Raw genomic sequence first — 14,333 nt, 5'->3', positions numbered from 1 at the left:
TGGAGCTACCTGTCGTGCCATTTCCACCTGGAGGAGAGAAGGGGGGGGGTCAGTGTAGCTCATCCTGGCTTGCCTCCAGTCTCTCCACCCGCCTTGGCTCCCATATCCACATAGAGAAGCAACCCTTATCTCCTACAGGCAGGTGTACCCCTACCTACACAGCAATTCAAGCCTGAGAAGATGAATGTCTGCTTTTTGTTACATAATTAGTAATACTGGACTTAATTTAAAAAAAATTGATTCTCCTTGGGTGGTGGGATGGCTCATTCCGTTGAGCATCTGACTCTTGATCTCGGCTCAGATCTTGATCTCAGGGTCATGAGTTCAAGCTCTGTGTTGGGCTCCAAGGTGTGGAGCCTACATAAAACAAATTGATTCTCCTAAATTGAGTTTCTTTCTTTCTTTTTTTTTTAAAAAATATTTTGTTTATTTGTCAGAGAGAGAGGGAGAGTGACTGGCAGAGGGAGAAGCAGGCTCCTTGGAGTCGGATGCGGGACTCGATCCCAAGACCCTGGGATCATGACCCCAGCTGAAGGCAGACGCTTAACCCGCTGAGCCACCCAGGTGTCCCCTAAGTTGAGTTTCAGACGGGATGAGTAACCACATAGGTAGAAAATTCAGGGCTAAAGAACTCAGAGGACGTGACCCTCAGGACAGTGACTTTCTTCTGCTCCCAAGGGCAAACACGACTCATCTGAAGAGACGTAGTGGCTTCACGTTCTGAGGGACTCGCGGTGGATCCCACAACAAGTCACATCTGGCTCCAGATCTGTCCTTTTCTCCAGATACACACATGAGGTTGGGTAATCAGACAAGCTGTGTACTCACAAAGGGCTACTAAGAGATTGTCCAAAATCTGGGGGTGGGGCCACACCACAGGAAGGATCCCTTACACTGTCTCTGTTTCTGTTTCCCCTTCTCCTTCCCTAAGTCTTGCCCATATTGACTATATGACAATTTCTTGGCTGCTTTTAAGTTGAGACAATGTCAATGTTAGTGTCACACAAGTGTCTTACACCCAAGTGGGAGTCTCTCTAAGGAAGGTGCCGTGAAGTAAAATGTATCGGTTGCAATACATACACATTGCAAATAGGTGTTGCCAATTGTTCACCAAAAAATGGCCACATTAATCTGTATTCAAGAGTGTCTAAATCCTTACGTTCCCATACAACGTTCCCATACACTGACAAACACAAGATCTTCTCTCTCTCTCTCTTTTTTTTTTAGTTTTTGCCAATCTGATGGGTGACAAATAACATCTCCTAGTAACCATGAGTTGTCCTTTTCCAACGGGTGGTAGTTGGGACCAGTCAGAGTGCAATCAGGAAAACAAAGCCTACTTCCAGCTTTCCAGCCCCTCTCCTGAAACTGGAGTGGAGTAATTTCAAAAGAAAAACAAATCTACTAGCAAAGCAGAAATACAGTAAAGGAATGGGAGCCTCGGCATCACAAAGCAGAGTTGAGATGAAGAGATTTGGAACTAACTTTAGCTTTAAGAGCAGTACATTTCCACAGTCACTGGAAACATATTTTTTCTGGGTTTCCTACCCACAGACAATGCGTTTGTTGCCTTTGCATTGTCTTTTTCTGAATTATTTAAAGAAATTCATTATTCATTTTTCTTATACAAAGTCTTTAGACAACACACACTGTGGAGCAGACACACACACACACACACACACACACACACACACACACACACAGTCTGTAAGATTTTCAGTTAAACCCAGATGTGCTGCTCTGCCTTTCTGGCTGCCCATTCCGAGTTTCACTGGTGACATCTAAATTTGTGGTTTTCCTGTGTTCAGTGCCTAGAATTCTTTTCAGTTAAATTCATGAAGTAGGTCCTGACCCCACCTAGTTTTCAGGGCTTGAAGCACAACCCGGTCGCTGAGGTCTTCTGAAGTTCTGCAAATATGTACCCAATAGCCTACTTGATAGTTGGTATCTAATAAGCCTCTCAACTTTATGTTACCCAAAACGGAAATCTTCTTTAAAAACCTGGAAACCAAATAAAAGCAAACACAACCCACCCTCCTTTCTTACTGTTTACCATTCAGTTGATGACAACTCCATATTTTCCAGTGCTCAGGGTAAACACAAGAAATCATTCTCAACTCCTCTTTCTTGCCCATCATGTATTGAGTTTAATTGTCATCAAGGTTTTACACCATTGAGGGTTTTCATCCATGAACTTGACAAAGCTCTGCATTTTAAGCACAAGACTTCTAAAATCAACTGAATTATATTAATAGCTATGGTGCAAGCCTCCTTGAATTATTACATAAACTCTACTTGATTATGATTTATGAATTATAAACATGCCTTCTGATTTATTTTACTGATATTTTAGTTGTTATGCATTGATAATTTTTTTTTAAATCTGAGTTTCTTATTTAATCTATTAAAAAATACTTGAGGGGCACTTGGGTGGTGCAATCCGTTAAGTGTCTGCCTTCAGCTCAGATCAGGATCCCAGGGTCTTGGGATCGAGTCCCACATCCGGCTCCCTGCTCAGTGGGGAGTCCGCTTCTCCCTCTCTCTCTGCCTCTCCCCCCTGCCCATTCTCTCTCTTCCTCAAATAAATAAATAAATAAAATCTTAAAGAAAAACTGACCCTAAAACTCTTACCAAAAGCTTATACATTTCATTTAATATATTTCTATTTTCATTATTCTAATAATTTCCTATGGTTCTGTACTTCTTAAGGTCAAGGTCTTGTCCTTTACTCTTATCTCCCCTTCCCCCACATGGGTCCTCATAATTGAGAGTCACTTAAATGTTTATGATTAATTGATGCCCCAGAGCAGAAGCACTTCTACATCTCTTAACTCCTACCCACTATTCTGCACAGTGTTAGGGATATTGTAGGTTCTAAGGGTGGTTAATAGAAGTGGCAAATGTAATAAGTTTAATATAGTTGTGCCAGGAGGGGCTCAGTCAGTTAAGTCACCAACTCTTGGTTTGGTCCGGTCACAATCTCACAGTGATGAGACCAAGCCCCAGGAGGTCTCCGGCTGATTGCAGAGCTTCCTTAAGATTCTCTCCCTCTCCCTCTGCCCCACATCCTGCTCCCCCATTCTCTCTCTCTCTTAAAAAACCAAAAGTTGTGCCAGTAAAAGTGTTTGAAAACTTCTGTCCTTTTCCATTTTTTTCTGGTGGGTTACTTTGGTCTTCTCGGGTGATCTATACATGGCTAATGAGGCATTTCTGAATCTTTCCCTCAATTTGCTGCATGATTGGGGCAATTGATTTCATTGTCCTATAGTATAGGTTTCTCAGCTTCAAAATAAGAATAATGGGAATACAATATTCCATTCAATATACCATGCCATGTTCTAGTCCCTAAATGGTGAGATTACGACTCATGAAGTTATCAAAATTCAGTAACTGCATACATACTAAACACATACTAAACACAGCAGGGACATACTAAACACAGCTATGATAGTTGTTACTGTGACAGGTCTATCCAAAGGTATTAAAGCCATTAATTCCTGCCCTACCCCCCCAAGATGATTATGCCGCAGCTGTGCCTTGCTTACCTCATAATTCTATTATGCAAAACCTCTTCCTTCACTTCTGAACGATGGCTTTGTGGCTAGAGTCTTCCTGGTTGGAAACTTTTTTGCTTAGAGCAATTTTAATATAATGTGTTACTGACTCTGGTCTGCAAAGTTTCTGATGAAAAATACATACATTAACAAATTTTTTTTGGCCACCTGAATATTGTAGTAGAAACTGACCTTTAAAATTAAAGGAAATCATTTGTATATAGACTCACATTTTCCCTTTCCCTGAATTCACGTCTTTCTCCCCAGAAACAATAGTGGATCTGCAAACATAACCCACGCAGCACGCTCTCAGTTCAGGCAGTGCGTCCCGAGGAAACCATGACCCTGGTACGTCGCTCCGGTTAAAATACTGCGCGACAAGAGGAGAAGATCCACCCAGGGGCCGACCCAGAACAGGACCAGCTCCGTGCAAGGCAACGCGCAGCATCCCTCGACGGTCACGTTCGACAAGAGAGAGTTTGCTCTCTGTGCTGCTACCTCACTTGGTCCCGGAGTCGCCGGCGCCTGGGCCGGGGCTGGTCTCCCGCTGCCTGCCAAGCTGCGGTTCTCCCACGGAAGCAGCCCTGGCTGGCCCAGAGGTTCCCGCTGGTGGGCGGGGCCGGCTGGGCCATTTTGGTGAGTTCGGGCGCCGCCTGCTGGCCATCCGGCTGCAGCGACGGAGCCTTGCGTGCAGGGTTTCGCTGTGGTCCAGTGCAAGCCTCGATTTCTGACTCCCCAATTGTTCTGCTGATGGCGGTGATGCTCTGCTCCATTTCTCACACTTTACCTCTTAGTATATGTCATCTTGTATTTTTCCACTCATTTCTCATATTCACCTAAATTCGTAGCATGAGTAATTGTTCTTTTTAATCCCTAAGAACGAGTAACTCAGTGTTCTCTGCACTGGAGTCACTGAAATGTTTGTAATTCAGTCCCTCCCTGGTGCAGGGGCTGGAACTCTCATGGGTCTTGTGTCCCAGATTCTCAAAAATTTATGGTTAGAATTAATGAAGCAATCTCAACGAGCCATCTGGGATATATTAAATATGGTTATTTTAAAATTATTAATAAAGTTATTACTTTTGCAGGTCACATTTTAGGCTCTCAGAAATAATTGCCAATTGATCATTTCATTTGGCTTATGAAAAATAATGAAATTACTTTGTCATTTGGTCTATGCATGAACACATTCAGAGGTGGAAGACAAATTAATGACGACACAGAGAATTTGTAATCAGTGAGGTAGGAGACAATAAAGGAACACCGATGTGTAAGAAGCCTAGGCTTTCCAGAAAATAAATATAATTCACTACATGCAGTTTGCACAGGCATCTAATGCTGTGGGTGAGGAGGTGGAGTTTGGAATCTGAGACAGCAGGTTTTTAAACCTGGATTTGTCATTGAGTTATTAGGTTGTTTTATTTTATCTAAACTCTTAGGAGGTGCTGTTTGGACATAATAGTATTAACAACTACATTGAAAGGATTGAATGGGTCCTTTACAAGCGCAAAGTATTTATAGTTGCTATCATCATCAACAGCATCAGTTTTGATAAAGTCTTTGATAAACTCTATGGAATTTGGTAGCTCCTTTAGGATCATCATCAAAGAGTAGCATGGTAACATATAATGAGTCAACAATTAGGATTAACGTGCCATAAAAAATGAAATAAGCATCAAAAAATGCATTTTTCATCCCAAGTGAATGTGGAAACTAAAAACTATTCTGATAAAACTTTGCCATACCCACGATATTTGGGGATCTTCTTATCAGGGTGTTTTGTACTGAATGTGTGTACCCAAAATTCATGTTGAAACCCTATGCCTCTGTGAAATGGTACAAGGAGATGCAGTATTGGGGAGATAATTGGGATTAGGTGAGGGTATAGGGAGGAGGAGGTCTCCTGAAAGCAATCAATGCCTTTATGAGTCACAAGAGAGTTTGCTTCCTCTGTCTGCTCTCTACCAGTGAGGCTACAAAGAGAAGTGAACCATCTGCAACCCAGACCTGAACAAGCTGACACCCCGATCTTAGACTGCCAGCCTCCAGGATCCTGGCAAACACATTTTTGTTGCTTATAAGACACAGTCTTTGGTAGTTAAGCAGCCTGCACCAAGACTGGGGGCATCATTCACTTAGCACTGCCGACATACTAGTTGAGATTGTGTCTACATATTTCCAGTTCAAATCATATGTGACAGAGATGAAGCACTCATGTATAACTATTTAACTTTCGTTTAAAAAAGACCTGATGTCTGTGCTCACAGGGAAAAAGGTAGATGCTGAATCCAAGAAAGAAGGGGAATGATGGCCTGGTCTAAAAGGCTTGAGTAATAATGAGAATGGGAATAATGAGAAAGGAAACAGCAAGAAGTAGAAGGAAGCTGCCAGAAAGTCTGTTCAGGAACCAGAAGTTAATGCTGGATGCTGGTGTTTGGCTCCCCACCCCACCCTAAGCAGATCGTCCCAAATACAACTTTAAAATAATTTTTATTCTTCAGGTTTTGAAAAAATGTTGGAGACCATACCAGTTGTTCACTAACCATGGCCTGCTCTAAATATTTGCACCAACCATTCCTTTATTCACTAACCAGTAAGAAGAAGGGCAGTGAAATTAGTCACTTGCTGGATTTCATGTACCAGGGACCATCAATGACTTTCAGTATCTCCAGGGTCAAAAACCTTTTCCCTAATTCCTGATTTTCCTGTCAACTTGCTAATGAAGAAGAAAAACTGACTTGATTCCAGGGCCAAAATCATTTTATTTATTTTCCTACTCTCCTTGAAAGGGCAGAAGGAGGATATGATTTCTTTTCAATGTTATCTGCCCATGGAAAAATATTCTCAAAGCAGTAGGCTATTTTGCATGGTTTCTTTCTTTCTTTTTTTCTTTTAAAGATTTATTTATTTATTTGACAGACAGAGATCACAAGTAGGCAGAGAGGCAGGCAGAGAGAGAGAAGGGTGGGGGGAAGCAGGCTCCCTGCTGAGCAGAGAACCCAATGCGTTGCTCTATCCCAGGACCCTGGGATCATGACCTGAGCTGAAGGCAGAGGCTTTAACCCACTGAGCCACCCAGGTGCCCCTATTTTGCATGGTTTCTTAGTAAATCCACGGTGAATTTATCAGATCAGACAAGAGCTGGTAAAGAAAAAAAGGATTTACTGGTGAATCCAGACTCATTAAAAGTTTAAACGTTTTTTGATTTTACACTTTACACTTTTTGATTTTTAGATGCTGATCTAAAGATCTGTTTTTCGCACAAGGTGTTTCTTTATGTTTACAATTATGATAAATGCTTATGCATATAAAGACTTACTCAACATGTCACTGTGATAGGTATCAAGGAACACTATATCCTAATTTGCTGTCGGACTTTACTAATTCATGGGATAAATATGAACTCCTAGCCCCCAATGATACAAAAGTCCTTATTGACATGACTGGGAAAATTCTGTTTTCCCCATGCCAAACAGTTGTATTTTTAAAATATTCAGAAGATGATCCATTTCAGTACTTTTAAAAAGGGTTCAAAGTTTATTTAAACTATGCATTCAGCCAATTTTTAACATCTTCAACACTGACGAACGTGCTTCCATAAAGCTGATCTGCCTGAGAAATGGAAGTTCGGCCCATGTGCATCCCTACTTCCATACTCTCATGTACACCTTCCATCTCTTCGTGAAAGAGCATCCCTCTTCCTCATCCCAGGCCTCTGGTGCACTGCCCCCTGGTGCAAAACCTCTGTGACACCAAACAGAGGGACCATTCCAGAAGACTTAGCTTTGGGGAGAGAGTCCCTTGATGCATAAGTACAGAAGATTCTAGCAAGATGCTTAGGACTGACCAGGGACTGTCTCTCTTCAGACCCACATTTTCTTATTCCCTTCAAAAGAAGTGAACATCAAATGTGTTGAATTTTCGATCTTCTTTATCCTTAGCCCTACAACCACCCATAGGCTTTATCTTGCTTCTGTCATTCTGTTCATAACCAGACTTTTTGACGTTCTCTGTCATGTCTGTTCCTACTTCACGTCAGGTCTTCCTGCATTCACCGGACTGTGGCTTCAGCCTCCCAGTTCTCCGGAAACTGCTCAGCCAAGGTTTCCAAGAAACTACACCTTACTGAGGTGAGAGATAGCTGTCAGTCCCCTTGGCTGATATTTCATAAACATCTGACCCTTCTGAGCACATTGTTCATGTCCAAGGCTGACCTCCAACTGGCTTCTGTATCCCACTATCTTCTGCTTTCTGCTGCTCCTCCTCGCTTTCTTTTAGAGATACTCCTTCTCACGTTGGGGGCATTTTGATGTTCCTCAAAATTCTTTACTAGGTGCCACACTCCTCTCTGCATATACAGACTCAACCTCCCAAATAGTTCAGAACTATTTAACCAGAAGTTAAATAAATATTGTTTAACATTGTCACGGAGACCCAAGAATTGTCAAAGATACAGATTGTTCAACTGAAAAGAAGGAAAGAAGAAATCTTCAAGAGATCATCGAGTTTGTTTCCATGAATGGTAGAAAAGTCATGTTCAATGATTGTTATTTTTTTAAGATTTCTTTTGTTTAAGAGCGAGCGAGCAAGCGAGAAAGAGCACAAGCAGGGGTAGTGGCAGCGGGAGAGGGGGAAGCAGACTCCCCGCTGAGAAGGGAGCCCGATGTGGGGCTCCATCCCAGGACCCTGGGATCCTGACCTGAGCTGAAGGCAGACGCTTAACAGACAAAGTCACTGAGCTGTCCCTCAATTGTTGTGTTGATTGAAATAAAATAGAGCTTCAATTCAGTTGAAGTAGTTGACTACACTACTATGAGCTTGAATATTTTCAATATGAGAAGTTTTGATGTTTTATGTTTTACATTTTCACTTAATATCTGCTGTCTAATATGTCATGTGGACCAAGTTGACTGGGACGCTGTTGGAGTCTTCAGGTTCCTCCTCTGCAGTCTGCAATCCTGTTCTGCTGGGTGCCCCACTGTCTCGCCAGCAAATTGGCCTCAGAGTTAGGGGAGTGCAGTGTGGATACACAACTTCCTTTCAGCAACGACACGCAGGAGGCTAGGCTGGCTGTGAGTGGCTCTGTCCACTGTGTCTTCCCTGCAGTCCAGGCAAGTCCTGTCATCCTGTCTTTCTTCGCCCTGTCACCACATCAACCCATTGGCCATCATCCCCTCAACTCCTCATTCTCCCATCACCCCTTGTGCCTTTGCCCTGTTGCCCCGTCCTCCTGTTATGGTATTGCCTCATCACCCCATTGTGTCATAGCCCCATTGTCCTGTCATCCTGTCAGCCAGTCCCCACAATGCCCCATTGTCTCAAATCCCCATCATCCTGCTGTTCCTTTGCCCCATGGACCCACCCTCCAGTTGCCCCATCATCAAGTCTCCCCATCACCCATGCCCTGTTGCCCCATCACCCCAATGTCCCAGCATCCCATCATTCTGTAGCTCCAATATCCCATTACCTGTCACCCCATGCCCCCACCTCCCCGTGGTCCCATTTCCCTATAGCCTCACCACCCTGTATCTGATCATCCCATTGTCCCTTCATCACATCCCCCAATCATGCCAACTTCCCATCTTCCCATTGCTTATTGTCCCATCCCTTCACTGCCCCACTGACCTGCCACTGGTTGTCTGTGGATGTTGCTTATGTGTAACCTGGACTTTAGGAGTTAAATGCAAATGGTTTCCTTTTTATTATTTTTGGAGATAAAGTGACTCAGCCCATTATAATTACGTTAACTGCTGAAATGAAAAAAAAAATGTTGACACTATCTAGGTGAATATCTAGCAGCTAGTGAAGTTAAAAATTATTTTCTGAGATGAAGCAAAACAGAAAGTTAAGATCTAAGTAGACATGTTAAGGAAATAATTTAAATTTTCAATTATTTTTAGCCATTGTGAAAGATTTATAAGTATGTTCTTAACTTTACTATAATTAGTATGTATTTGTATGATTTTTAATTTGAATATTTTGAATGTGAAAGACTGCTCAGTAACCAGAAGTTTAATACAAATTATATTTCAGATTGTCATGGAGTGGCAACAAATTGTCCAACCTGTTGTCCTGTCCACTCCACTGCAAACAAGTAAGGGAGAAATCTGGAATGCACGATTGACTTAACTTTCATCAAATGTAGGAAAGTAAAGTTATTGCCTTGTTGTTTTGGTATAAATAAAATATGTTTCACTTCCATTGTAAAAGGTGCCTAAAATATTCTGAGTTGGAATATTTTTAATATGAAAATATTTAAATATTTTGTCTAAAATTTTAATCTAATATGTATTGTGAAATATTTCATGCTGATCAAGTGGACTGCAATGCTGTATGAGTGTTGATATTCCTCCTTTGCAGGCTGCAATCCTGTTCCCCTGGCTGCTCCTCAGACAAATCGGTCTACAAGTCAGGACAGCGCATTGTGGGCACACGACTTCCTTCCAGACGATGGTGGCAGGTGACTGGCTCCGTGGAATGTGTCCTCACTATGGTCCAGGTGCGTTCTATCCTCCCACTGGCCCAACCTCCCATTGTCTCCATTGCCCCGTTGCCCTATTTCCCCATCGCCCAGAGGTGCCATCATTCCATCTCCCCATCATCCCATCTTCCCATTGTTCCACCATCCCATTGTCCCATCATCATGTCATCCATTTGTGCCATATCCCATCATACATTGCCCTTCTGTCCCTTCGCTCCATTGTTCCTTAGTCCCATCACCCCAATCCAATCTTCCCATAGCCCCATCATCCCATGGTCACATTGTCTCATCATCCCATTGGCAGATTGTGCCATCCTCCCATGGTGGTAATGCCCCATCCTCCCAGCGCTCATCATCCAACCCTCTCCTCATCCATTCTCCCTCCGCCACGACCATCGCCCCATCATGCCATTGTCCCATCTCCCCTCTATCCCTTTGCACCATCTTCTCATTTTCCTATCTCCCATCCCATCATCCCATCATCCCATCGTCCCATCCAAGTATCATCTCATTGCCCCATCATCCCACTGTCCTATCTTCCCTTCCCCCAGTCGCCCCATTGTCCCATCGTCCTGCCTCCCAACACCGCTTCCTTGCATGGGCCCAAAGTCCCAAAGCGTCCTGTGCTCTTGTCCCTTCGCCCCATCATCACATTGCCTAATGGCCCCATCGTCTCATTATCCTGTCATCTTGTTCCACCATCACTCCATCATCCCATCATATTGTCACCCAGCCACCTCAAGGCCCCATCATCTCAAAGCCCCATCATCCATTCGCCCCCTTGCTGTCCCATCATCTCAGCATCCAGTCGACCTATCACCTGTTGACCAGTCGCCCTATCGTCAAGTGTCCCCATCACACTGTTGCCCCTTCGCCCCATAGTCCCATCACCCCGTGTGCCCTCTTCCCATCATCCTAGCATCACATCATCCTGTCATCCTACTTTTCAAAGCCCCATCAACCCTTTACCCTATCACCCCATCTTCCCATCGCCCCATTGCCCCATTGCCCCATCCTCTCATCGGCCCATCTGCTCCCTCACCCACATCCTGTGGCCCTCATCGCCTAACAGTCTCATCGTCCGGTCACACTGTCTTCCCTACACCCCATCGTTCCATTGCCCCAACGCCCCATCGCACCATCCTCCCATCGTCCTGCCCTGTGTCCTGCCTCCCACCCTGCTATGAGCAGGTCGCGGTCACGGCCTCCGGCACACACACACACAGAAGCTGTAAATGCTACTGAACGCGCTCCTGTCCAGAGTCTCAAATCCTTTAGGAAACTGGTTTTTGGTGATAATGGTCTGGCTGCAGTTTCTGCGCAGGAGCAGAGCCCAGGTCCCAGGGCCGCGCCCATTAACAACTGCAAGGTGCAGGACGCCCTCCTGGCTGAAAATGCCCCGGGCGAAAGCGTCCCACAGACGCTCAGCGGGAAGGGCGGCGGAAAGGCCTGGTTTACTCGAACTATGAAAGCGGCAGGCAGCTGGTACCTGACCGCTAAGTCAGCCCTGGGCGGCAAACAACTGCGGGAACCAACCCCGCGCGCCTCCTCGCGGCCTCCTGGAGAATCCTCCCGAACTCCTCCAAGGCCCACCTGTCTTGGCTAGTGGCAGGAGCCAGGCTCTGCTGCACCCCTGCCTGCTCCCTCGCTAGGCATCCATAGCCCAGAGTGCACGACATCCTCATACTATGAGACAGCTGAAAAGTGTCCCCTCTCACACGTGCCTGAAGGACAGAACCTACCTCAGAGTTCCTTGGGAAAGACGGACCATCACCGAAATCCAGAAGACACAAAGCACCTGTTTCCACCGCCAGATGCTCCTGCAGATCTTCAGCCTCTTCAGCACAGACCACAGCCAGGCTGCCTGGAGCTACGCCGCCCTCCATGACCTCCTCTCCAGCCTTCATCGCTGCCTGGGACACTGGAAGCCCAGGGAAGAAGAAAACCCTGCCTGTCTGTGTCTGGGGATCGTGGTCCAGAAGGCCTTCCAAAGCATCCACCTCTATATCAAGGAAAAGAAACACAGCCGCTGTGCCGGGGAGGTTGTCAGAGTGGAAATGCAGAGGCCCTTTTCCTCCTTTCACAATCCACAAGTACAGGAGAAAGTGATAAGAGAAAGTTTGCTGAGCCCTCTAAAACACTTCGTGATTAGCAGAAAAAATTGCTATATTTCATTTTTTAGTTTTTCATTACATTTTCTGTAGAATGAGTATTATATCTGTTTCTTAGTGAAAGAGGAATCAATTTTGATTATCATCTGATGAAAAATGGATTGTACAACTCACTCGTTATTACATTGTTCACATTTTAAGTAAAAAATAGACTTTCTCCAGGCCAGTATACATATTGTGGTCAGGACAAAGGGAGACATAAAAAATCCAATCCTTTGCCTGTATTGTTGAGTTTTGTAGAAAAACCAACCTCCAAGCAATAATCTCATTTAATTAATATCAGTTATTTTAAATGGGATAAGGACAAAAAGGAGGAAATGGAATCTCTCAGTGGACTCTGGAAGCAGACATTGTCAGGAACCAAAGCAAAAGCAGTAGCTATCTCCCACAGTTGACTGGTAGACATCCGATGCAAATATTCTGTAGAAAACATGTTTGAGTCGGCCATTTGCAAGCAAGAGTATCAAATTAAAGCCCAGGATTGGAAGTGGTCACCAGGGAAGAGAGTATGGAATAGAAAAGAACTTAAAATTGATTCTCTTGGGGCACCTGGGTGGCTCAGTTGTTTAAGCATCTTCCTTTGGCTCAGGTCATGATCCCAGGGTTCTGGGATTGAGCCTGGGGTGTGGCTCCATCTCAGCAAGGAGACTGTTTCTCCCTCTGCCACTCTCCCTTTTTGTGTTCTCTTTCTCTCTCACTCTGTCAAATAAATAAACAAAATCTTAAAATAAATAGATTCTCTTGTGGTTTCTGTCTGATACTTTTACTTCCAAGTACAAAGCCACCAACTAAAACCAAGACTTGTGTGAAAGTTCTAGAATTTTTGAAAACTCTTCCAGAAGATGCCTTGTTCTCTTTTTTTCTCCTGGTGACTATTTCTGGATATGAGGGACTGTCCCTGCTATAGTGATGTAACAGTGGCTACAGTTAAATCAAAATAGAAAGCAGGATCATTTTATTCTGTGGCCTGTCAAATTATTTGCAACGGAATGAGTGTTACCTCCTACCCAAGATGGACTAAGACAGTGACCAAGTCTGGAGACCTGGCTTGTGTTCCCTGCATATGGCTATCCCTGGAAGGTGATTTTTCTCCAGAGGTGAAAAATAAACAAACAAAAATGCTCTAACAAGGAAAGAACTGACTCTGTTAGTGTAATAAGCCACTTTCACTAGCTTTTATATATTTTTTGGAAAACATAGTTTTTAAAAAAAGATTTATTTTATTTTCTTAAACAAATGTTTTTAAAAAGATTTTATTTATTTATTTGAGAGGGAGAGAGTGATAGAGACTGAGAGAGAGAGAGAGAGAGAGAGCAAGAGCCTGGAGGACGGGTAGAGGGAGAGGGAGAAGCAGACTCCCCGGTGAGCAGGGAGCTGCTATCCCAGGACCCTGGGATCATGACCCAAACCGAAGGCAGACGTGTATTCGGCTGAGACACCCAGGTGCCTAAAACTGAGTTATTTTAGAGAGACAGAGAAAGCATGAGGTATAGAGGAGAGGGGCAGAGGAAAGGAATTTTCAAGCTGACTCCCTACTGAGTATGGAGCCCCGCTTGGGACTCCAGGCAGGGCTGGATCCTATGAGCCAGGACATCATGACTTGAGCCTAAACCAGGAGATATAAGCTTCATCGACTTACCACCCAGACATCCCTACAAGAGGGATATTTCCTAAAGAGCAGTTAGTTTCACAGCAAAACAGAGTATAAGATATCAAAACTTTACACAGGTTCCCTGGTTCTGTATTTGCATAGTGTTCCTTGAAATCAACATTCCCCCACCAGACAGAACAGTTCTTACAATGCTTCCAAGGGTGTAACAGGTAGTTCTTAGGGCTGTGAACAAGTCTTCAATATCTCAATGGTCTGTAGCTCTCCAAGTTCAAACTTGGAACAGTCTAACAAAACCTTCTTCCTTAGTATTTTTATTCTCTCACTGGGTTTTCTTGGGTATCACACAAGAAGCATGGACATGGAATTTGTGGAAGATACATGAAATGTCTGCAGAGAGTGCAACAGACCTAGGGCTAACATGTTGCTGTGATTGGAGGACTTTTTCTGGATCTCAGGGGCACACTGGGACAGGTGGTCTTTGCTTACTCATGAGCTGCCATTGGCTGTCTTGCAGA

General features: G+C 44.1%; 1 protein-coding gene across 1 annotated transcript; it reads left to right on the top strand.

The window, feature by feature from the left end:
* Positions 1-11,723: 11,723 nt before the first annotated feature.
* On the top strand, positions 11,724-12,296 carry LOC123952580 (interferon omega-2-like). Its single transcript, XM_046021843.1, has 2 exons — positions 11,724-12,128; positions 12,240-12,296. Exons 1-2 carry the CDS (start codon positions 11,724-11,726, stop codon positions 12,294-12,296), a joined length of 462 nt encoding a protein of 153 aa, XP_045877799.1.
* Positions 12,297-14,333: the final 2,037 nt, after the last annotated feature.

This window comes from Meles meles, chromosome 11 (genome assembly GCF_922984935.1).
Source record: "Meles meles chromosome 11, mMelMel3.1 paternal haplotype, whole genome shotgun sequence".
Lineage (NCBI taxonomy): Eukaryota > Metazoa > Chordata > Mammalia > Carnivora > Mustelidae > Meles > Meles meles.
This window is presented reverse-complemented; position numbering and strand designations above follow the sequence as displayed.